Genomic DNA, 25,122 nt, shown 5'->3' with positions numbered 1-25,122 from the left:
TTTGAGTCAGTTTTTTTCTTTAGAATTCCTGAAATATTACATTATCTTCTAGCATTTCCTTGAATTTCTATCAGCTTCAGTCTCTTGCATTCATTTTATATAGGCATTAGGTTTCTTGTATCTGTGTTCTAAGTTACTCATCATTTTTTTCATTTAAATTTTTAATTTGGCCACCATGTTTTTGATTTCGAAGACCTTAAAATTTTTTTAAAATAGTTTCTCCTTGTTTTGTGAATTCTATACTCTATTAATTCACACTAAAGATAACAATTATGATTTTAAAACTACTTCCTTATTGTTTACTAACTTTTACTGGAGACCATTTGCTCTAATTGCCCAACTTATTTCCTTGTCTTTAAGATAGGTAATTCTACTCCTACATATAAATGCAGATCTGTGTTGGCTGATTTGTTCCTGGTTGGGAATCTCTGTGAAGTCATGAAGGTCACTGTACTTCTCTTCCAGAGGGGTAGTTCCCTAAAGCCAGGTGAATGGAAGGGCCTCTGTGATTGGGCTTTGTCCTAGACACAATGAGTGGGCAGGACATGTCAACTAATAGATAGCTTTCAGAGTGTGCTGGTCAAGAACAGACTAATAAAGTAGGACCCCCATAAATAAGCCAATATGAGGATGTTAAATCTCCAACTTGACTTTGTTTTGGTCCAAAACAAAGACTGAAATCAAAAAGCATACAGAACAGTCCTATCACCCAAGGAATTCCTTTGTGTGGGCCCGTTGTAGTCACTGGAGTCAACCCGTCTTTTCCTCTTACTTCCTGGCAATCACTGATCTGTTTGCCTTCCCTATAGTTTGCTTTTTTCAGAGTATTCTATAAATGAAGTTCTATAACATGTAGCCTTTTGGGTATAACTTCTTTCCCTTACAAAATCATTTTAAGATTCATCTGTGCTATTTGCTAAATCAGTGGTTCATTCTGTTTTATTACTAAGTACTATTTTATTGTATGGATGTGTGGTTGTTTATCCTTTCACCTGTTGAAGGACATCATTCATGTTTCCAGGTTGGAGTGATTATGAATAAATATATAAACATTTGCATACAGGTTTTTGTTTGCAAATAGGTTTTCAGTGCACTTGGATAAATAATGTAGGAGTAGGATTGCTAGATGGTTTGGTAAGGGTATGTTGAGCTTTATAATAAACTGCCAAAGTTTTCCAAAGTGGCTATACCATTTTGCATTCCCACTGGAAGTGTTTGCAGCATCCAATTTGGTATCATCTTAAAATTTCATTAATCTGTAATTAACTGTTTCCAGGTTTAAGGTATTAAATATTATCTGTCCCAGAGTTTACCCTTTTGAAATTATACTTGACATTGCTCTTAAGTAAAATGTTTGCTAGGATACACAAAAATATGCCATAAAAGGAAAAAAAAAGATAAATTGGACTTAATAAAAATTGAAAAGTTTTCTCTTTAAAAGATATCAAATAGATGAAAAGCCCGGCACAGACTGGTAGAAAATGTTTGCAAAACATATATCTGATAAAAAGCTTATATCTAGAATGTACAAAGAACTCTTACAACTCAATAATAGGAAAACAAAAAAAAACCTGATTCTAAAAAAATGGGTAAAATAGACATTTCACAAAAGAAGATACAAATAGCAAATAAAGACATGAAAAAATGCTCCACATCATTACTAGTCAATTGAGAAATGCAAATTAAAACAAGGTATTTACCACCCACCCCCTGGAATGGTTCAAGATTGACAACATTGACTACTGATGAGGATGTGGAACAACTAGAAGTCTCATATATTGCTGGTGGAAATGTAAAATGTTGGCAGCCATTTTAGAAACACTTTGGCACAAGAAACAACCCAAATGTTTATCAACAAGTGAGTGGATATGTCCATATAATGGATATGATTCAGCAATAAAAAGGAACAAACTAGTGATACACATAACAACAGGGATAAATCTAAAGATAGGCTGTGCAGAATACCCTAGACACAAAAGAATACGTCCATATTATTTCACTTATGTGTAACTCTAGAATAAAGGACAGTCTCATTTATAGTGATAAGAAGCAGGTTAGTTTTTATCTGGTGCAGGAAGTAGATGGGTGATGGGGAGGGAGCAGCAATGAACCTTTTGGGCTGATGGAAATATCGTATATTTAGATTCTGGAGGTGGTGACATTGGTATATGTCTTTGTGAAAACTCATTAAGCTACACACTTAAAATGGAGTACATTTTTTTTTTTTTTGGAATGTAAATTGCACACCAAAGTTAATTTAACAATATTATACCATTTTAGTTAATTGCTCTTTTAGCATCAGTAGTGAGCAGTGACATACCTATGATCTTGTAGTTGGATTTTTGTTAGGAAGGCTAAGTGTAAATTCAATATATTTCTATTAGGTAAAAGCTCTTTATTTTACTGTACAAAAATGTATAGTTAGTGTTTGAACAAAGTAAATTCAATATCCTTTATGGTTTTAGTAGCTAGAGAGATTTGTTTTCTCTCTTCAGTCTTTTTGGTTTTCGGGATTTTTCCTCGGCCTTTAGGTTTTTTCTTCCTGAGTGGTTCCCCTGCTTTCTTTTGCTCTATTTGCCTGGATTTTCAAGAAGCTTTGAAGCTAGCTAGGAAGCTCTGTGTTCCCTGTCCATACACTTGGCTCAGTTAAGAACTTTACATGTTTATTCTATATTGGAGCCTTGTTGAATAAAAACTGTAATCAGAATAAAAGTGTTTTAGGGTGCCTGGGTGGCTCAGATGGTTAAGCGTCTGCCTTCGGCTCAGGTCATGATCCCAGCGTCCTGGGATCGAGTCCCGCATCGGGCTCCCTGCTCCTTGGGAGCCTGCTTCTCCCTCTGCCTCTCTCTCTCTGTCTCTCATGAATAAATAAATAAAATCTTTAAAAAAAAAAAAAAAGAATAAAAGTGTTTTAACTGGAGGAGAATTTACTTAGAGGAAGAGAGGCATGTAAAGTAATATTCCATCCCCAGTAGTCTCCTTACTGACATTGGTACATTATTTTATTTTATTTTTTTAAAAGATTTTATTTATTTATTTATTTGACAGAGAGAGAGACACAGCGAGAGAGGGAACACAAGCAGGGGGAGTGGGAGAGGGAGAAGCAGGCTTCCCGCTGAGCAGGGAGCCCGAAGCGGGGCTCGATCCCAGGGCCCCGGGATCATGACCTGAGCTGAAGGCAGACGCTTAACGGCTGAGCCACCCAGGCGCTCCAGGTTATCACTTTTTCTAAAAACTTCTTTTCTACTCATAGTTTTTCAGTTCTTCTTAATCATTCTATGGTCTTAACACAGATTTGGAGTGTTAAAAAAATTCATTGTATTTGAGAAAAGAGTTCCCTTTTACCTCTCCAATCATCTCTTTCATGGATCTTTCTTTAATTTCAATCAGAGTTTCTTTGTAGCCAAGGTCAAGTCTCTTTTATGTGTTCAGGGGCTGCTTTTGTACTAACAGAGGTTACTACTTTTTTACATTCTCTTTGAACGGTAAAATTTCAATATGTATACTATTCCTTATTGGATGGCTTCAAAGAAGGTCATACATTTGATTCTTACCTATTGTGTTTCGGTTTTTATTATCCATTTTTCCCCTCTTTTGCTCTGTATCAAGATAAGGAACCTTTTTTTGCTTCATTTTTCGGTCCTCGTGTTCTTATCTTGAAGAGTCCCTGGTTTCATTTCTGTGTTTATTTTAATTCTGTCCCGCCATCTTCTCTGCCCATCTTCAAAAAAAACCAGAACAAATGCTTATTGAGCATATCTTGGCATGTGCTAAGCCCTAAGGGTGTAGTTATGATTAAATCACATTCTCTGAACTTGAGGAATTCATAGTCTATTGGGGTAGAAGAAAATCTCACCACGTAAGAAATGGCACACAAAAATGTAAGAGCAGAGAAAAAGTGAGTGGTAGACCAAGTCTGTACCTGACCTTAAAGGATGAATAAGAGGCTGCCAAGTGGGGAAGAACAGGGCATTCCAGAGCAGCCCAGCCTCAGTGGAAGACTTGAGGATGCTGAGGTGTGCAAGCACGAGTGTGGCTGGGGGTGAGGCAGATGTTCTACAGCAGAGATGGGGAGTGTGGAAATGGAAGGGACGGGGGGAGAAGACGTGCCAAGGTAGGTGGAACATTCTTGGGTGTCATTTTATTAAAAGTTGGCCTTCTCTTAATGGTACCTCTATATATTTGAGAATGAAGAGGAAGAAGGCCCAGGAAGGAGAAGTTACCAGACAGGCAGAAGGAGATAGAAGAGCCCGCGGTGGTCTAGAAGCATAGAGGGGGCAGGCCAGGAAAGAGGGCTGGTTGTGAGGGGCAGCTGCTGCACTGAATTCGAATATAATTCCCCTCTTCTTGATTGATATTTTCCTCCATTCACCGATGTCTGGATTTCTAGACTTGTCCAGAAAAGTCCCTTCCTCAAAATAGCGTTTCTTGATCAGTTTCGGCAGGATTCAGAAATGATAACATTACCAGGTTTGGCCTTTTTATCTTGATTTCTTACCACATTATGCACTCTGTTACATTTTGGTGTGATGCCGCGGAGCTGCCTAGACCCTCGTCTTTCCCCATCACTTCATTGGCTTGTGTCTGTGGGCCGTTCTGCGGCAGGACTGCGTTGTGACTTGTCTTCAGTATCTGGCTGTGCCTTGTTGCCTGTCCTTTTTGCTTCTCCTCTATCTTTTCACTTTAAGTTGAGAATCCTCTTGGGGTTTTAAGCTTGTTTCTAGGTTCTTTCATCCCACTGTGAACTTGGCCTTGGCGTGGTCCTGTTTCGAGTTCATTTTGATGGCCTCCTTTTGTTTATTTTATGGGCAGTCCTTTGCCTTTCTCCTCTTTGCGGTGCCGGAACAGGAGCCATCTTCTCTGCGGTTCCTGCCATCCTGCTTCTCTCCGCCTCATCGACTCCCCATCTCACTTCAAATCTCAGTAGAAAACATATGTTCTCCCTTGTCTATACCTCTTAATTTCTCTTTTCCACTGTTATTGCTTTCTCTGTAATTGTATTATTTAACTTTGTTGAACATTTTATAACATGAAAGATGTAGTTGAAAATAAAGTTGTATTATAATAAAATCATGTTGTGTAAAGCAAGTTGTTTCCCAAGGAGTATGCAAGTCTCAGGATAGAAGTTAAAATGGCTGTTGTTCTGTATTCCTTGATTATGCTAGTATAAAAGTTCCGTGTGTTGTGGAGAATTTCTCCCCTCATAGCCGTTGTTGATAAGTAATTGGATTAAACAACTAATAAAATAACGGTGACCCTATTTCTAATTGTGACTTTTTTTAAATGGAAAATAATATTTTTATATGCTGTGAGAGTTTTAAAAATTAAAGTAGCATTTTGAATGAACTGGGAGAGAAAATGTCTCTCAAAAGGTATATTTTATAATCACCCTTTTGGACCACTTTTAGTGTACCAGACTAATATTTATTTATTTGCACCAGGTGGGAAAAGTCATTTTGTCTTTGAATCCCATTCTCCTCATAAAATAGAGTTATTGTATCTTTTGCATTTGGTTCATTGCTCATTGGGATGTTCATTGGTTATCACAAATTGCCTCCATGCCTTGGCAAAAGTCCAGACAGTACATGGACAATTTGGACTTCAGCATTGGCCGTTGCTGGCCACATGAGTCCTGAGACTATGGCTCTATTCCCTTTTTCAGCTTCATTTCCCAGGGAAAAGTAAAGGGAGCTATCCTTTCTTCTCCATATGTTCTTCTGCACCCCCCCCCAAACACTTTTATAGTGTCATCTTAGTTGATTGGAAAGGAGTTTATAATTAATAAAGGGTGTTAACAATTGGTTGCACACTTCCTTTTTTATTTCTATGCTTTATTTTCAAAAACAGGTTTTAATTTTATTATATTTTTCTGAATAGTATTGCTGGAAAAGAGTAAATATATTTGCTTTTTCAGGGTACTGTATGTACACTGCTTTTCCTTCTTTCATAAACTTGTCATTTTTAGCTTTATCTTACAAAAAATAACGATTATTGTTATTCATAGTTGGAAAAATAAAGCATCCATTTACATTTCTCTTCTCCTGTGCAGAAGTTTGAATATATAATACATATATTTACAGTTTATAACTCACTTTTACATATGTTGCTTCAGTGTAAAATTTAACTTTAACGCAGCTTAAAGATGATATTGCTCATATGGCATTCTTGCTGCTTTTGATATTATCCCATAATCTAACCAATCCCCCCCTCCCCTCTAAAACCCTCAGTTTGTTTCTCAGAGTCCATAGTCTCTCATGGTTCATCTCTCCCTCCAATTTCCCCCCCTTCATTTTTCCCTTCCTTCTCCTAATGTCCTCTATGCTATTCCTTATGTTCCACAAATAAGTGAAACCATATGATAATTGACTTTCTCTGCTTGATTTATTTCACTGAGCATAATCTCCTCCAGTCCCATCCATGTTGATGTAAAAGTTGGGTACTCATCCTTTCTGATGGCTGAGCACTACTGGGTATTTACCCCAAAGACACAGATGTATGAAAAGAAGGGCCATATGCACCCCAATGTTCATAGCAGCAATATCCACAATAGCCAAACTGTGGAAAGAGCCGAGATGCCCTTCAACAGATGAATGGGTAAAGAAGATGTGGTCCATATATATACAATGGAATATTTTCCCATATTTATAACATGACCTATACTTTAGCACTTGGTGTTATATTTCCTGAGGTTGTTGATTCATGGTACATTAGCACTAGGAATGTGTGCTACAGAAACACCTTAGTTATTTTAATACATGTTTTATTACTCTTCCCTAGAAAAATGTCTTGTTCAGATTTTTCTATTATTTCTTGTTCTTGGGGTTCAAGTTCCTCCATTTAGTGAGCCTGCCTACTGACTCACCTTCATTGTGGTTCATTTTCCCTTGGAGTCTGTTTTTACTGTGATGTATCTTTAGTAAGGGTTTAGTTTGTCCTGTGTCGTGTGTCATGGAAGTATCCCTGCAAAGAGGTTTCACATCTGCCCCTAACAGGTTCTAAAGTTTACCAGTTCAGAGCTACTTTATCTTTTTAAATTTTTTTGGCTTGGGGATGGGGTAGAGATTCTAACTCATGAAAGTAGTGTGAATTTAGGCCCTTGCTGTATGTATAATGTACACCTAATAGGGTTCTGATTTCCCTCGGCAACTTTTCTCCATTACCCAAATTGAGGTCATTATCTCCTTAGGCTTCCTAGCCAGTGAGTTTTCATATTTCTGATTTTAACAGATAGGATGATCTTTCCTTATTTTTGGCTTATGAAGATCTTTCCACATATGACCTGGCTTGAAATAACCTCTCTGTATGGGTATTAGAAAGTCCCCTTATAACGATTAAGGCCTGTACCTGGTTCCAGCAGTTGTATTAGCTTCAGCTCCTGCTCTCTTTTGTCTGTTTCCCACAACTGTAGATTTTCCTCGCTTGTTTCAAGCTCAGTTCTTTATTTACTGTTTTACTGGTTATATTTTGTCAAGCCTTTCAGTGTGTTTGAATCTGGCTGGGATTAAGAGGCACAAGAATACTGTTATATAATCTTAAATTATTTTGGACTTTTGTAGTATTTTTTGTTTGTTCATCACCTTTCTGTCAACATGTCAAATATTTTGTGCCTACCATGTACTGAGTACTTTGAGAAATGAAGATCTTTGGCTAGATCCTGCCTTCAAGAAACAGTCTGATTAAAAAATGGGCAGAGGACATGAATAGACATTTTTCTGAAGAAGACATACAGATGGCCAATAGACACATGAAAAGATGCTCAACATCACTAATCATCAGGGAAATGCAAATCAAAACCACAATGAGATATCACCTGACACCTGTCAGAATGGCTAAAATCAAAAAGACAAGAAATAACAAGTGTTGGTGAGGATGTGGAGAAAAAGAAACCCTTGTGCACTGGTGGTGGGAATCTAACTGGTGCAGCCACTGTGGAAAGCAGTATGGAGGTTCCTCAAAAAATTAAAAATAAAAATACCATATGACCCAGTAATTCCACTACTGGGTATTTACCCAGGAAAACAGAAACACTAACACAAAAAGATATGCTCCCCTATGTTCTTTGCAGCATTATTTACAGTAGCCAAGATATGGAAGCAACCTAAATGTATAGATGAATAGATAAAGAAGATGTAAACACACACACACACACACAGGAATATTATACGGCCATAAAAAAGGATGAGATCTTGCTATGTGTGGCAACAACATGGATGGACCATAGCCATTATGCTAATTGAAATTAGAGAAAGACAAATACCTTATGATTTCACTATATGTGGAATCTAAAAAACAAAACAAATGAATAAACAAAAAGAATCAAACCTATAAATACAGAGAACACTGATAGTTGCCAGAGGAAAGGGGGGTGGGGAGTAGGCAAAATGGGTGAGGAGTGAGAAATACAGGCCTCTAGTTATATAATGAATAAGTCATGGGAATAAAAGGTACAGCACAGGGAATACAGTCAATGATACTGTAATAGTGTTGTATGGTGACAGATGGTCACTACACTTGTGAGCACAGCATAATGTGTAGAGATGTTAAATCACTATGTTGTACACCTGAACCTAATGTAAAATTGAGTGTCAACTGTATTTAGAAAATTTTTTAAAAAATAAAACGAGATAGGGCGCCTGGGTGGCTCAGTTGGTTAAGCGACTGCCTTCGGCTCAGGTCATGATCCCGGAGTCCTGGGATCGAGTCCCACATCGGGCTCCCGGCTCAGCGGGGAGCCTGCTTTTCCCTCTGACCCTATCCCCTCTCATGCTGTTTCTCTCTCTCTCTCTCTCAAATAAATAAATAAGTAAAATCTTAAAAAATAAATAAATAAAACGAGATAAAAAATACCGTGTGGTCCCCATAATATATGTCTACCCACATACTTGGACCCATAGCTATAGGTTTGTGTTGTTTATATAGAAAGGGGTCATTATTACATTTTTACTACATTCTGTATTGAAATTTTAAAATTATATTATTTAGAATTGTCCACAAAATTCAGAAATATGTGACCTGTTCAGTTTGAAAGTTGTACTTAATAGGTAGCTATTTATGTTTGTCTGTTTACCTAAAAGATGATCTATAATCTTTTTGAGATATTTGACTTCCTAAGTTGGAAATAAAAAGATCTTCTAAAACTGTTGTCTTATAGGTAAAAGAATGTGACATTTCAACATTTGAACCTGAAATCAGCATGCAATTTTCAGGCCACATGGATGAATGCCAACTTTTGCATTTCCTGTGTGTATCCTGTGACCATTCTCTCTGGGGTGAGTGATTTCTAAGAGTATCTGGCAGCAAACCAGATGCCAGCCAGCCATGGCCTGCCCTAACAAATACTGCTAAGAGTTATAAATTAAACACTGTCTGGTGATCTGTGATGTATAAGGCAGTTAATTTAGTTCGTCTGGATTAACTGTCAGCTCCAGAAAACTATATTCCCATAACGTGAAATCTGTACTTAGCATGTTTGGAGGTGAGTAATAATTAACAATAGGGAATCATTTGTTAAAATGTGAAATTATAAAATGCCTTAAAGTTCTTTTGGATTTAAAGCAGTGTTTTAGTGGTTTGCTAGATATTTTAAATAATTTTCATTTTAGAAGTTCAAGGACTTTAGTATTTTTTGAAAGATAGTTATAATTTTGTATAAAATAGAGTTTTTTGGATTGTATACTTTCCATTGCCTTATAATATCAGTTTTGCTTCCCATATAGCATAAAATTGTATACATTATCAATATATAGGTTTCTTAAAAATTCATTCGATAAATTATGCCAGAGATTTACATTTACAGTGAATTTTGCTTTTTCAGTTTCATTCTGGGAAATTACATTGGGGGAAAAGCCTAATTACTACCTTATCCATGCATTTTTCTGTATATTTGAATTATTTTTACTTTACTAAGCCATTCATTTTTTTTAGAACATCGTTCAAAGAGTTCATGCGTCTTACTGAGGACACCTGACCTTTTGAAGCTTCATAATTCACACCTAGATGTCACCAGTCTTTCCCATGTTAACAGTTCTGACCATGTTTTATTATATATGCCTTCGGCGCCGAGCCAGGACAGCTACAAGAGGAGAAATGATGAACAGCCGTAGAACTATAGAATCAAACAGCCGGACTTCCTCTCTCAACGCAGAGGTGGTCCAGTATGCCAAAGAAGTAGTGGATTTCAGTTCCCATTATGGAAGTGAAAATAGTATGTCCTATACCATGTGGAATTTGGCAGGTGTACCAAATGTATTTCCAAGTTCTGGTGACTTCACTCAGACAGCTGTATTTCGAACTTATGGAACATGGTGGGATCAGTGTCCTAGCGCTTCCTTGCCATTCAAGAGGACACCGCCTAATTTTCAAAGCCAAGACTACGTGGAACTTACTTTTGAACAACAGGTGTATCCAACAGCCGTTCATGTTCTGGAAACCTATCATCCTGGAGCAGTCATTAGAATTCTGGCTTGTTCTGCAAATCCCTATTCACCAATTCCACCAGCTGAAGTAAGGTAAGACTCATTTTTTAATGACCAAATTATATGGCTGAAAGGTTATGTTTGTTTTAATATTGGATGTCTTTTCTTATTCTAAGTAATTTGAACAAATTGGATTTTTAAAATTTTCTTTAGTTTTCTGATAGGGAAAGAAAAATCACATATTTAAAGCTGTAATACATTCTTTATACATGTAACACTTACACCGTAATATTCATAGATCATGAGATTTATGCATCACAAGTTACTATAAACAAAAAGGGTGATTTCAGTTAATTGGGATGTGGGCCAATCTGAGAAGTTAGTAGGAAATATGACCTGTAACATATTTTCAAACAAGCATCATGTTACTGCTTTAACACACAGTGAGTAACTCAAAGTAGATCTATAGTGATACTTTAGGAGGGGTACTTAGGGAATTAGCTTTAATGTTAGGGGAATGTCTTTGTTTTTTTGTTTTTTGGTTTTTTTTTTAAAAGATTTTATTCATTTATTTGACAGAGAGAGACACAGTGAGAGAGGGAACACAAGCAGGGGGAGTGGGAGAGGGAGAAGCAGGCTCCCCGCCGAGCAGGGAGCCCGATGCAGGGCTCGATCCCAGGATCCTGGGACCATGACCTGAGCTGAAGGCAGTCGCTTAACGACTGAGCCACCCAGGCGCCCAGGGGAATGTCTCTGTAACAAGCATATTCTTTTAAAAACAAATGTTGCTTTGAGAAATTCGTGCATTCTTTCTAAAAGCCTGTTTACTTACATCAATTTGCATAGCAGTGCCTCTGTCTCTCTCTCTCTCTTTTTGTAGTTCAGCCTCCTGTTTTTTAAAAAATATAATTATTGACCTGGTAATGTATTCACATAGTTCAATAATCTAAAAAGTACATAATGCAGTCTTGCATGTACTCTGTTCTCCATGTGCCTAAGACCCGTCCATCTTCAAAGAAATCACTTTTATCCACTTATTTATTTCTTTTCAGTTTCTTTATGCAGATATAAACAAATACAAATACATTTTTATTTTCTTTATACACAAAAAATAAGCATACTATTCACATTGCCCTATACCTTGTTTCATTTAGTAGTATATACTGTTATCTTTTCATATAAGTGCAAAGAGAGGTTCCTCATTCTTTTCTGTGGTTGTAAGTAATGCACAGTGTATATGTATTCCAACTTATTGACCAATCACCTTTTGATGGGTACTTAGTTTTTCCATGCTTTTGCTATTATGAACATTAATGCAATGAATAACCTTATCATAAATCATTTTACATATGTGCAAGTATGTCTGTGGGTTAAGATCCCAAAAGAATTGCCAGGCCAAGGGGTCTATGCATTTGCAGTTTTGATAGATAGTGCCAAATTTCTCTTCAAAGAGGCTCTGCTTATTTATATTCCTGCTAGCATTGTATATGCATACATGTTTTGTCCAAGCCTCATGTGAGCTACAGAGTGTGTTAATAAATTTTAATATTTTTGTCATTTTGGTAGGTGAAAATGTTATCTCATGTAAACCTTAAGTTAAAATACTTTTATTGTCTCTGAGGTTGTATATGCTTTCATGTTTAAGAGCCATTTATGTTTCCTTCTTGAACTATCTAATCATATTATTTTCTCATTTTTCTATTACTTGTTGATATCGGTGATCTTTCTATCACTTTGCTAATTCATTCATTAAATATATGTGTGTCTTCCATGTGCTAAGCATTGATTTGGATACCAGGGATACAGCAGTGAACAATGAACCAAGTAGACAAAAAGCCCTGCCCTTTTGAGCTTATTCGAACCCCAGAGCAGTTTTTGGGCACCTATTAAACTGTCAGTCCCCAGCTGCCACTGGAGGAGGAGTGGGGACAAGGATCACTTAACCACCTGACACACTGCTTCCTTGAGGGCCCTTGTACCCTCAAAACACCTCCCCAGTGTTAGGAAACAAATGCAGAGTACAGCTCAGCTCAAGCTGGAGCCTGCTGGGATGATCTTTGTTTGTTCTTTTCAGAATGACCTTGATAATTCATCGTGAATAATATTATTAATGAATCTATTTTTTATAAAACAGAGAACCAGCATCCTTTAATATACAGATTTGTTTTGTTTAATTTTTTTCTGAGAGAAAAAGTACCTTGGGCAGGATCCTTTCTTTATGTGAGAATTGTTTTTATTGGATTCTGTCATTCTTTGTCTCTTTCCTACAAAGTTATGTACTTTTTCCCTAAAAAGCTAGATAAATTTGGGAATGAGATCTATGAAACATGTAATATCTTTAATCTAAACCATAATGTGTGCATAACTGATTTTGAATATAAATCATGCTCTTGGGTTCCTAGCTGACAGTTGTAGTATATGGTTGTGATTAAAGTGGCAACTTTATTTACAAATGTATCTCTAATTTGCTTAACTGACTTTTAGCTTTATTCCACAGAAAATACCATTAAATTTTAAGAGAAAAAGGATCCAACCAATATATATTATTGCAGGATATAAAAGGACCTTTTAAATTTTACTGATTATGAAATCAGTAGATGTTTCATTGTTTAAAAAAAACTTGTTATATCAAGAAAGAAAATACACAGGAAAAAAAAAACCCTCACAACTCTCCCCAGATTCAGTAACTGTTAACATTTTGGTGAATTTCTTTAAACAGTCGGAAACATTGAACACCCTCTCTGCCAGTTCACTGCTGGGAACAAAACAAAGAACCAGACGAACATGGCTCTTGTTCTTTGAGTGTTTTATAGGCCAGCCTGGAAGAAGAACGTGAGATCATAGGGAACGTGTAATGGTGGAGGGCAAACCTAGTCTTTGGGGCTCAGAGAGGTCTTCCCTGAGGAAGTGACTTCACTGAGACCCAAAAGTTGAGTGAAGCTTTAGTTTGGATGGGGAAGGTGGAGAGAGAACAGCACGTTGCAAAGGTGAAGTCATGAGGTGAGGTCTTGGTGTTTAAAGAAGTGAAAAAGTGTGGAGAACAAGCTAGCGAAGGGCCACAGGCATGGAAGTGCCATTCTCAAGATCTAGACTAGTGGATTCCAGACTTTGGGAATCACAGGCTCTTGGATCCAGTGTCCCAGAAGCAGACCTTGAGAAGACTGTTGTTACGCAGATGATTCACAATGGAAGGGCTCCTGGAGGAATCACTAAGAGAGTGGAGAGAGCACTGTGGGGAAGGGAAGAAGTCAGGCAAGGATGCACTTTCCTAAGAAGTCGCAGTCAGCCTGGAGGAAAAGTTGTCAGGGAGCTGGGCTCTTATGCTCCTGCACCCGTCTGTCTTGGACTGTGGGTGAGGGGAGTGGGAAGGAGAATGGATATCTTCCAGGCACATGCTACCCTCTGGATGAGGAGGCTCTAGGAGCCCAAGCAGTTCTCTGAAGAAGGCTGCAGGGGGAAGCCCTTAGCAGCAAAGCTGGGAGGTGTGGAGAGTGGGCCCACAGAACTGCCCAAGAGGTCTAAGTGGAGTACAGGTAGGGAACGTTGGCTGTCATAAACTAGGAAAGATAATAATAATGATAATAAACATTAGAGAACTGATACAGGTTGTCACATTATTTACTTTGCTTAATGAGTACACCTAAAAAGACAAACCCATGAAATACTAACATCATTTATCATCACCATCACTTTATACAAGAAACTTCAGTTTATACTGGGAAACTGGCATGATCAGAATCTTAAAGAATGGCTGGCGATTTTACATGTATATGTGTGCATATTTTTATACATACCAATACATTCCTTATTTTTCACATTTAGTCATGGAAATCTCCGTCACATGCTGTTGTTTGGGAACCCCTGGACTGAACTGCCTATTATTTTAATTGAGCACGTGGTTTTATGCCCTCCTTAAGAGTTAACAAGCAAGAGAGTGTGTTGGAGTGGCTCAGGAATTTGTTTGCAGGAAATGGGCTTGTAGTCCCAGAACATTCAGAATTTAAAAGCAATCTTTCCCCTTTTTTTCTGGTTGCATTTTTTTTGTTCAGTAAGTGAAGTAGACAAGTTACAGGTAGTTCTATAAGATCTCAAAGTCTTCTTACTTCTTGTTTAGTGCCCGATTCAGAGAAAATAAAACAGGTAGTATCCAGTGTCCCAGTCCTGAGGATAAGATGTTAATGGAGGCTTGTGTAAGAGTCAGAAGATAGGCTAGCACAGGGTTACACATTGGAAAAAAGAGACAGGAAAAGAGGAGAAAGAAAATGACAAATTGAGGTCATATTAAAGGAACCGATTGGAATAAAGTTATTTGGGGATCAAATTTAGTGGATTTTTCTGAGCATTAAAAACACTTAATTAGGGACGCCTGGGTGGCTTAGTCGTTAAGCATTTGCCTTCTGCTCAGGTCATGATCCCAGGGTCCTGGGATTGAGCCCCTCATTGGGTTCCCTGCTCAGGTGGAAGCCTGCTTCTCCCTCTCCCCACTCCCCCTGCTTGTGTTCCCTCTGTTCCCTCTCTCTCTCTCACTCTCTGTCAAATAAATAAATAAATAAATAGTCCTCAAAAAAATAAAGTGAAAACACTTATATAATACTGAAGTTAAGAAAGGGAGAAAGACAGTGGCTGTCACAGAGAGAATTTGCTGCCAAAGGAAGTTGCTTAAGCAACAGTTTCACAAATTGGTCATTGTCTGGTCCTGACTTTGTAGGCCAAGAAGCATGATTTTGTTAAAGCACATGCTAGTTAGTTCCAATTAGAGATGGGCTGGGAGGCAGGGAGTGAGTAGGTGTACTATCTAAATAGCTTTCTTTTATTCTTGTTGGTGTTCCTCTTCTATCCCTTTACTTTCAGCTGATGGAATGGAACAGTGTTGGCAAGAGAACTTTCTTTGTGCTGGCTACTAGATATGCTTACTAACCAGGAGAAATTTTGGTTACAGGGAAGCTTTTTGTATCCATGTGCCAGGGTCCAACCTAAATATGCTGGAAAACTTGTTTCTCTGGTTTCCATTGGTGAACATCTCTCTTTCTCTGTTTCCCAGTTGCTTCTGGGGTGCCCTAGAGAGACTTTCTCAATGGAGAAGCAACAGATCAACATCACAGAGAGGGATTTGTTTCTAAGAACTGGACACATAGTAGGCATTCAGTACAATAGAAAGGGAAATAAGTGGGCTGATGAAGAGAATGCTGTTGGTTACCATTCCAGAATTAAGTGCTCTAAGCACAGCCAGAATGGAATTCCAAGCTGATTTTTCATATGTGATACTGTAGATTAAAATACTTACATAGGACGTTGGAGTTGGTCAGATTTGTCCCATACATATATACAGTGTGTGAGCACATATAGTAAACAGATAAATGTACAGACCACAGAGGGCATGACTTAAAGCAGTCTACTCTCCTTAACACTGCCCTGGGTCAAGAGGATTAAGAGTTGGAGCTGTCTCACAGAAAGGAGTGTGTGTGTGTGTGTGTGTGTGTGTGTGCATGTACATTTGTTTGTATTTGCTTGCTTGTTTTCACTGACTAGGTTTTAAGATTCTGGCTTTAGTTTTCCAGAATAAAATAATATTGGCATGTTCTCTTGTTGGATAAAATAGATACCTTTCTCTTTCTAACTTGGAAATAATATATTCTAGTTCTCTTAGGAAATTGTAAATAAAAATTCACTTCAATGCAGATCTCTCAGGATCAATTTGTATTGGTCTTATAGTTAATGTTAGTTTAATTCAGATGGCCACAGACCTAGAAAATAATTTTTCTCTTTTTATAATTTTTGTTACTTTTTAGGTTATCAAGAAAAAGTAAAATATGACTAATTTAGATACATGAAAGTTTTTTATATTTAGACATTTTAAAATATTTCTAAAAACTGATGATATTGATGTTTTTCTTTAAGTATGCCATCATATTTACAACTTAAGATATATGTGTAAGTAAATATATAATATTCATGCTACATAGAAGAAGCAAAAATGTTGCTAAAATAGCGTTACTCCTGATATGTTTAAATATACAACAAAGGTTAAGGAAGTCAATTTAAAACATCGTCTAACTTTGTCCATTCTGCAAGGTAAGTAGGGAGGACTTTAGTGGATTAATACCTTATTAAAATAGAATATTTCTGCTCTAGTCAGAGCTCTTCTTTAAGCTTATGTTTGTAAATTTATAATGTAATTTGCATTATAATGCAGTTCAAACTGTACATGAAGAACATGTGTTAGTTGTGTATTTATTTATTGCAAAGGACCTGGCAGAGGTGATTTCTACGTCACATTTTCAGAGTTTCTGTTAAGTCTCATAAAAACTCCTCACTGAAGCTAAATCATAGAATAGATAGGGTTAGACCACATGTGTTGTGACCCAGTACACGCAGTTATTTCACAGGGTCCTGTGCAGTCCCTGTTTCCTAGACAAGAGAGGTTCCTCTAACATCGTCTGATGTCATTTTACTGTGGCGACAAACAGTAAGAGTTTACTATTTATAAACAGTAAAAGCATTTGCCTCATGATTCTTGGAAATATACTGTCCAAAATTAGGAATGCATTTTCTCACCAACATGGTTTTAAATGACTCATACTTCATTTCCTTGTACCTGTATGGCTAGCTCTGTTTAACTGTGTAGGTTTACATTAGAGTGTTCAAATCAATTCTGTTGTTAGGAACCCTCAAGATTTTTGCAGTTAAGCTCTAGGGGTACTTAGGTCTAGCCTGGCACTCCAGGTGGGCTTTCCTGCCTTGTTACAGGAAGAGCAAGACGCCCAGCCTGCTTTCCTTCACTCTTTGAACCCGCCACAACTTGCTGTACTCCTTAGAACTTTTCCCTCGTCTCCCAAGGTTGGTTAGACAGTGGGACTGATCTCTCCATTCTGACTTCCGTGTTGTCTCCAGTTATAATACTCATAGGCTCTTTATGTTTGATGGGGTTTATTCCGAATTTTCGGGAGAGAATCAGCAAAAGTAGCAAATATGAGGTGATTATAAAGGGTCTAGTAACTGCAAAAGTTCCTATTATAATGGTTAGTGATACGTTCACTATAATCCTCATGAGCTTCTGCCTTACGCTTCCAAGTTGGTGCTCTGTGCCCTTCTTGCTGCCATCTTGGCCTCAAGGCCCGCTAGGGTGCCTGCATGTTGATGACTTCTATAGTTTTGCCTCACTCTTTTGTCTATCTCAGTTTCCTAAATGCCTTGCTGTAATCAGTTTTTACTTAAATCTTAATAGGTCACTGGGCCAAGGAAATGAACTGACAATATATTAGAAAAAACCTCATACGATTCATAAGTTTATGAAAACATTTTAAGTGTGATTAGTAATCAGTGAATTATAAATTATGTTCTGTGGACATATGGCTTACCATGAAATTACAGATTATTTTTAAAAATAAATAAAACTTTAGTCATTCTTTTTTTTAAAAAGATTTATGAATTTGTTATTTTAGAGAGAGAGAGAGCGTGCGTGCCTGCTGCGGGGGGTGCGGGAGGGGCAGAGGGAGAGAGAATATCTCAAGCAGACTCCATGCTGAGGGTGAAGCTGGACACAGGGCTCAATCTCATGACCCTGAGATCATGACCTGAGCTGAAATCAAGAGTCGTAGGCTTAACCAACTACACCACCCAGGCAGGTGCCTCTCAGTAGTCATTCTTATATGCTGTTGGCATAAGCTTCTTTGAAAGCAGTGTGTAGTATGTATTGAGAGACTTAAAAATACTTAGTTTTTGACATAAAATCTGTATTAAAAAAATTCTAACTAAAGTAATTAGAAATGGAAAGATGTTTATTGAAGTATTTTTTGTGCTTCTAATTTTCTCTGATATATTTGGAAACAATATTAGAAATGGTTACTTATAACACATATGTGAGAATATTATGTATCTAATGATGCTATGTTATGGAGAATCTTTAAATAATTTTGGAAAATAGTTTTATAAGGAGACTTCCATGAAGAGATGGCAGGTGAGTTGGACCTTGAAGAACAGATGGGCATATAATTGCAGGTTGGACATTTCGTTGTGGGGAGACAACGTGAGCAAAGACACAAAGGTGGAAATGAGTTTATTATCTGGAAGGTAATGATTAATCTGGCTGGAAAGGGGGGGTTCATTTTGGAGGAGTAGGAGAAAATGTTATTTACCCGGTATGTGTTAGATACTTGCTAGATATAGAACATACACAGATGACTAAAAGAGGAGAATAATAGGAATTCCCAGAGGAAGAGCATATAAAAGCGACAATTTCATGAAAAATTTGACAAAACTTAATGGCCAGATAAAAGAAAATCAGAGATAACGGAAGTTTTGAGTTTGTATGATGCTAGTGACAGAAATGGAAAAGTTGGAAAAGGAGACCCTGGTGTGACAAGATGCTCAGTGTAGTTCCCACAGTTGCTTTAGGACATGCACACAGCAGAGCTTTATTCATCCTGTACGCCTTATTCTGACTTTGGGTTTCCTTTTTCTGTAGAACCGAATGGTGTTCCTCATGTAGGTCTAGCTATGCCAGTTTCTAACTGACCAATGTGAAATGTGCCAGAAAGCACTTTCTAGGAAATTATAAAAATAATTTAAGTAGTACAAATATTTCAAGGTCTATGACATTTAGTTAGTTAGTTTGTTTATTTATTATTTATTTATTTATTTATTTATTTATGTACTGGAAATAATACTTGTGTTTGATTCTGTTCACCTTATTTAATACCTTTGTGCATCACACTGTAACATGTTGGGCATGGGGCCATAACCTGAAGGTAACAGTAAATCTCATTCTAAAGTGTATTATAGGTAAATCTCTTTCTTTGGCAGATGGGAGATTCTTTGGTCAGAGAGACCGGCGAAGGTGAATGCTTCCCAGGCTCGCCAATTTAAACCTTGTATTAAGCAGATAAATTTTCCCACAAACCTCATACGGCTGGAAGTAAATAGTTCTCTTCTGGATTATTACACTGAATTAGATGCAGTCGTGTTACATGGTACGAAGGACAAGCCAGTGCTTTCTCTCAAGACTTCACTTATTGACATGAATGATCTAGAAGATGATGACTATGAAGAAAAGGATGGTTGTGGAATGGACAGTCTTAACAAAAAGTTTAGTAGTACTGCCCTCAGGGAAGGGCCAAATAATGGATATTTTGATAAACTGCCTTATGAGGTAAGACAAAGATAATCAGCAGTATTGGACATAATACTATAATTTTTAAATGTTTAGGTATTACTGTTTATTTTGCTAGGTATTGGAAAAATAGAAGCATTGGTAAAGTGTACATAATTTCATGTATTATGTGTAGTTAACCTTTGAACAACATGGGTTTGAACTGTGTGGATCCACTTATACATAGATTTTTTTTTTTTTTTACAGTGTAATACTGTAAATGCATTTTCCTTAGGATTTTCTTAACATTTTTTCTTCTCTAGCTTATGTCATTGAAAGAATATAGTACATAGTACATATAATATACAAAATGTGATACTCGACTGTTTATGTTAGCTGTAAGGCTTAAGTCAACAGTAGGCTCTTAATAGTTGACTTTTTGGGGAGTCAGAAGTTATACATGGATTTTCAACTGTGGAGGGGGATGACGCCCTTAACCCTTGCTGTTGTTCAAGGGTTGACTGTATTTCGATTCTGAAAAAACAAGACAAAATTATGTTAAGTAATCTTACCACTTTTGTCTTGCATTAGAGTATTAGTAAGACTGTGAGAGGGATGCTTATCTACTTGATAAGCCCATAGTTTCTCCAAGTGTCCTTTATGCTTCTCTACTAACTCTTTTTTATATAATGCTGACTAGTTATAATTTTTGGTCTAGGCAGGTGGAGGATGTCTTTGCCTAAAGCCTTGTTTTTAGTGTGTCTCTCCAGGGGCATTTCTGCAGTGTAGCAGCTTAGCATCCCTGACTCCCAGGCATCAGGTGCCAAAAGCACACCACCAGGCATTTTTGCCCCTTGCTGACCACTGCTATGTGTGGTTAAAAATAATATAACCAAATCTTTTCAAGAAAAATTTATAAACAAATTTCAGCCAATTTAGACTCTCCCCTTCCAACTTGGTAGGTATTTCAGGTTTCATTGTAATAACACAAGTAACTTAACTTGCAGAGAACAGTAAGATGGCCTCTTGAAGGCCTAACGGTCACCACAATGCCCATACAACATTTTGCAGTTAAAATGCTGTCATACATCCTGTGAAGTAGCTCAAGTTGGCACATAAAGATGAAGTTAAGGATCCAACGTAATTTAGTCAGTAAGCCATGGGACCAGGGTCCCACCCAGGCCATCTAGGTCAGGTCTTGTGTTATAGAAAGAAAGCTTCACAGATTGGATGAGACCTTCTGGCTCTTGGTTGGGAGGACTGAGGAAAGTCGAAGGAAGAGTTGAGTTGGGGAAAGAGGAGGATATGATCCTGACAGGGTTGTTCCCCAGACTTCAAGGAGTATCTGTCCTCTCGACAGTGGGAGCAGTTCATCAGGAGGAAACGAAATCACTTCTTTGATTCTTACCCATTTCCTAAAACTACAAAATAGAGATTTAAATTCAGCAAATATATTTTGAACAGTTTTTGAATTTTATCCAGACCTGAGAAAAGGCTGACACAGAGCATTCAGATGACTAACTGAGGGGAACTTCAGGCAGAAGGAAGAGAATGTACAGAGGTGAGAGGAAGTGAAACCCTGTGACCTGTTTGGGAACTCCGGTCTTTCAGGGTGACTGGGAGAGGATTGGATAGCAGAGGCTGTAAGAGATGAAGCTGGATGGAGGCTCAGAACAGCCTCGGTGCCTAACTCTACAGCACCTCGTTCGTGGAGATGACAGTGATTGGGACATCATGGCATTGGCAATGCACAGCCTGCATCTGAGAGGGCTTGTGGGTTTACTGAGAGATTTGCATTTTATCCCTTCAGCCTGTGTTCCTCAGGGTGCTGTATTTCTTCAGTACCCAGCAAAATTAATCGGGGCGAAGTCCTAGATACTTGAGACTTTATATAAATACCTTGTGGTAAAAAATTAGAGATGATATACCTATAATAGTTTCACACTCACTTTCTTGTATTCTCTTGTATTCTTCATAATGCTTTTTTGAGTGGGAGAGAAAGGTGTGGAATAGCTAACATGCCAGGAACGTCCCATAATATGCAGGCATTTTTGCACATGCGTTGTCCCACAATTAGAATAATTGCTCAGGTTTTTGGCCTTCATGTAAATTTTGTCTTTCATATGCGTCATGGTATTAAAAAGACCATGGACCTTTTCTGTAGTCAGTGGGGAAACACTGAAGGTTTTATTTAATTTATTTAAAAAATGAGAATAAGAAAATGAGATTTCTGTCTTAGATTACTCCGCTGGCAAATGAAGAGTAGACCAAGAGAAGGTCAGGGTGGGAGTCAGGGACACCAGTTAGGAAATTACTGCTGTAATTGAGGCAAGAAATGATGAAGCCTGGATACTGGAAGATTTGGAAAGGAGATGAGTATGAGAAATATTCTCAGAGCTCAGAGGGTAGAAATTGAAAGTAGTAAGTAAATGTTCATCTCTAGATGAAGCAGACCATCAGAGAGACTTTCAGGTTTCTGGTCTAAATGACTAGGTGGATGGACATGCCATTAATCATAAGACAGTGGGTGAAGGTAGGAAGGACATACTGACTTTGAGGTGCCTGTGATTCACCAAAGCATCTCAACTGGTTGAGGACAGTAGGCAGTTAGTATTTCAGTTTGAAATGCAGGAGGAAGGTCTGAGTTTATATTTGAGTGAGTCTACTTGAAAGAGGCAAGGGGCACCATGGTAGATAAAATTAACTGGGGAAAGTCTGTCGAGTATGAATCAAGGGCCAAGAGCAGAATTCTGGGAATACTAACATCTAGGAGTCCCATAGAGGAAGACCCATCAGAAAAGGCACTCGAGATGAAGATGAGAGTCTTAAAAGCAAAGCAATAGGCATAGAAAACATAAAAAAGGACATAGCCACACTGTTGCAGAGAGCTAAATTACAAGTACCCACAGGTTTTGGTTGCTGGGAGATCTTTGATAATCCTTTACATTTATCAGTTTAGTGGAGCCATGAACATAGGTGAAGAATGAGAAAACCTTGCCATATTTGGTTAAGGCATGAAGGAGGGTGAGAGAAGCAGAGACAAAAACTGTTTACTTTGAGTGTAAGCAGGAAAATATTTCTGTGAATGTATTCTTTTTATGGGCTGTAACATGGAGAAGACTGTCCACCAATAATGAATACTACTTTGTCATCTTGCGTAACATTTCGCCCCTTTGGCACTCAAAAACGGCATATCAAAATGGGGGAGAGTATGAATTATAGGAATTATCTGTTCTAACTTCTAAAAGGAGAAAAGACAAGTGAATGGTGGAGGGAGCAGCAGAGTAGGAAGATTTCCATCTGTGATGCAGGCTGGGAGAGATTTCAGCATGTTTCTATGCTGAAGGAAAGCAGAGAGAGAAGGCTTCCAGTACGGGAAGGGGTTTGATCACTACCACAGAGGCATGGGGAAAACACCGGGAGACAGAATCTGTAGTCTGAGGACATTACCGAGCCCTGACGAAAGCCGAGCACCATGCAGAGAGAGAGAACACTGAATGATCTCTCAGTGACTAAAAAAGAGAAACTTAAAAAAAAAAAAGTTACCCAAATTATCTTAAGATAATCCAAATTATTTAAAGTGGAAAAAAAAAACCCCATATATAAATGTGTCAAATGACAGTGTTTTCATAGTTGAAGATAATTGTATTATGAGTAGAGTGGGTTTTGAGGGCAGATAGATCAAGTCTGTTTGGGGAGTCCTCCCCACCATCACATCCTACATTCGCTGTAGTATCAAATGGTACTTCATGCTAGGATACCCCCATATAAAAACACGTTGTAATAGATACTAAATATGTAATGATTAATGGGTATTGTCTTGTAGGCCTGAAACGTGTCATCTCTTATTTAATCAAAATCCAAAAGTGCTTTTTCACGTGTCAATGTCATGGTTTCTGACTTTTTGCTATTCTTTTTCTATTTTGATATTTGCTTAAAATGTAATATTAAGTATCATAGAATGTTTTCACACAAAATACACATCTTTTAACACTGGTGTCTTTTGTTTGGAACGATGCCAGAAATTGCCGGGTGTTATTTAAATTACAAATCATCTGGAAAAAGTGAATTATTGGTCCTCTGATACAGGGATATATTTAATTTTTAATGCCTTCTTGCACTAACTGCTTAAAAATTCTCCTGATATGACTTTTAATATTGTAGTTAAAACAACAGATTTTTAATTCATTCTACAAATATTTAAGATCCTACTGTTGCCAAGCCCAGATGGCTCTCATAGGTTCTTTCAAATGTTTAAGAAACAGATAAATCCTATATTATTTAAACTCTTCCATGGCGTAAAGAAAAAGGAAAGCTTTTGATGTTTTTATTAAGCCAGGGTAACATTGTAGCACATAAAAAGACTACAGACCAATTTTACTTCTGCAAAATACAGTAGAGTAAATAGAATTATTTTAAAAGATAATACAACAAAATCATTCAGGACGCATTCCTGGAATTCAAGGGTGTTTTGCTATTAGAAATTGTTTTTGGTATTAGAGAATTATCATACCATAGTACTAGGTCAAAAGGAGAAAAATCCTATCCCATCTTAGTGGATACATAAAATTGGTTGACAAATGGCAGCTGGATAGATACCCAAATTTGTTATCCGTCGCCGTTAAAAAAATATATATATACCTTGTTAAGCTTCTTGATAGTAATTGTTTACTACCAAATATTATTAGCCAAAAGCTAACATCACGTTTAGTTATCAAACACTAGAAATTCTTTCTCCAATGTGGTAGCCACTAGCCACATGTACTATTGAGCACTTGAAATATGGCTAATCTGAATTAAAATGTGTTGAAAGTATAAAATAACAGGATTTCAAAGACTTCATACAAAAAAAAAGAATAAAATATCTCAGTAGTTTTATGTTGGTTGCAAGTTGAAATGATCATTTTTAATATAGTATTAAATAAACTATATTAAAATTAGTATCACTGTTCTTTTGCCTTTATTTTTAACTTTATTAAGGAATAATTGAAAAATATAATTGTATATATTTAAAGCGTACAACATGATGATTTCTTTTTTTTTCTAAAGATTTTATTTATTTATTAGAGAGAGAGAGATCACAAGTAGGCAGACAGGCAGGCAGAGGGAGAGGGAGAAGCAGGCTTCCCGCTCAGCAGGGAGCCCGATGCGGGGCTTGATCACAGGACGCTGGGATCATGACCTGAGCCGAAGGCAGACACTTAACTGGCTGAGCCACCCAGGCGCCCCTGATGATTTCATATACATATACATTGTAGAATGATTTCCAAGATCGAGATAAGTGACACATACGTCACCTCATATCGCTTTTTTTTTTTTAATGTTTGTGTTGAAAATGCTTAAGATTTACTCTCAGTAACTTTCAGGTGTACAATACAGTATTATTAACTGCAGTCTTTTGACTTTTTAAAAAAATGTATTTACTTTAAAAATTACATATGTGCCACATTTGTGGCTCACATTTAAATTAAAGCCAGGAACAAGACAACAGTGTTACTTAACATTATTCTAGAAACACTAGCCAATGCTGGAAATATGAGAAGGAAAAGGCATAATTTTTGGAAAGGAGGCTATAAAATCATCATCATTTGCAGATGATATGATTATGTACTAGAATTC

The 25,122-nt window shown here is 37.3% G+C and overlaps 1 protein-coding gene across 1 annotated transcript in view; it reads left to right on the top strand.

Moving 5' to 3' along the window:
* FBXL4 (F-box and leucine rich repeat protein 4) overlaps window positions 1–25,122 on the top strand; it is a 79,826-nt gene that overhangs the window by 5,472 nt on the left and 49,232 nt on the right. Inside the window, exons 2-4 of the mRNA XM_064597896.1 lie at window positions 9,152–9,269; window positions 9,925–10,508; window positions 19,218–19,563. Of these exons, the coding sequence (XP_064453966.1) occupies window positions 9,997–10,508; window positions 19,218–19,563 (858 nt within the window). The 5' untranslated portion in view covers window positions 9,152–9,269; window positions 9,925–9,996. The remainder of the gene's footprint in view (window positions 1–9,151; window positions 9,270–9,924; window positions 10,509–19,217; window positions 19,564–25,122) is intronic.

The sequence above is a fragment of the Mirounga angustirostris genome, unplaced genomic scaffold, assembly GCF_029215605.1.
Source record: "Mirounga angustirostris isolate CCGP_5_RB_7025 unplaced genomic scaffold, mMirAng1.0.hap1 SCAF_8, whole genome shotgun sequence".
Classification (NCBI taxonomy): domain Eukaryota; kingdom Metazoa; phylum Chordata; class Mammalia; order Carnivora; family Phocidae; genus Mirounga; species Mirounga angustirostris.
Note: the sequence above shows the minus strand (reverse complement) of the source record. Positions and strands in the feature narration are given on the sequence as shown.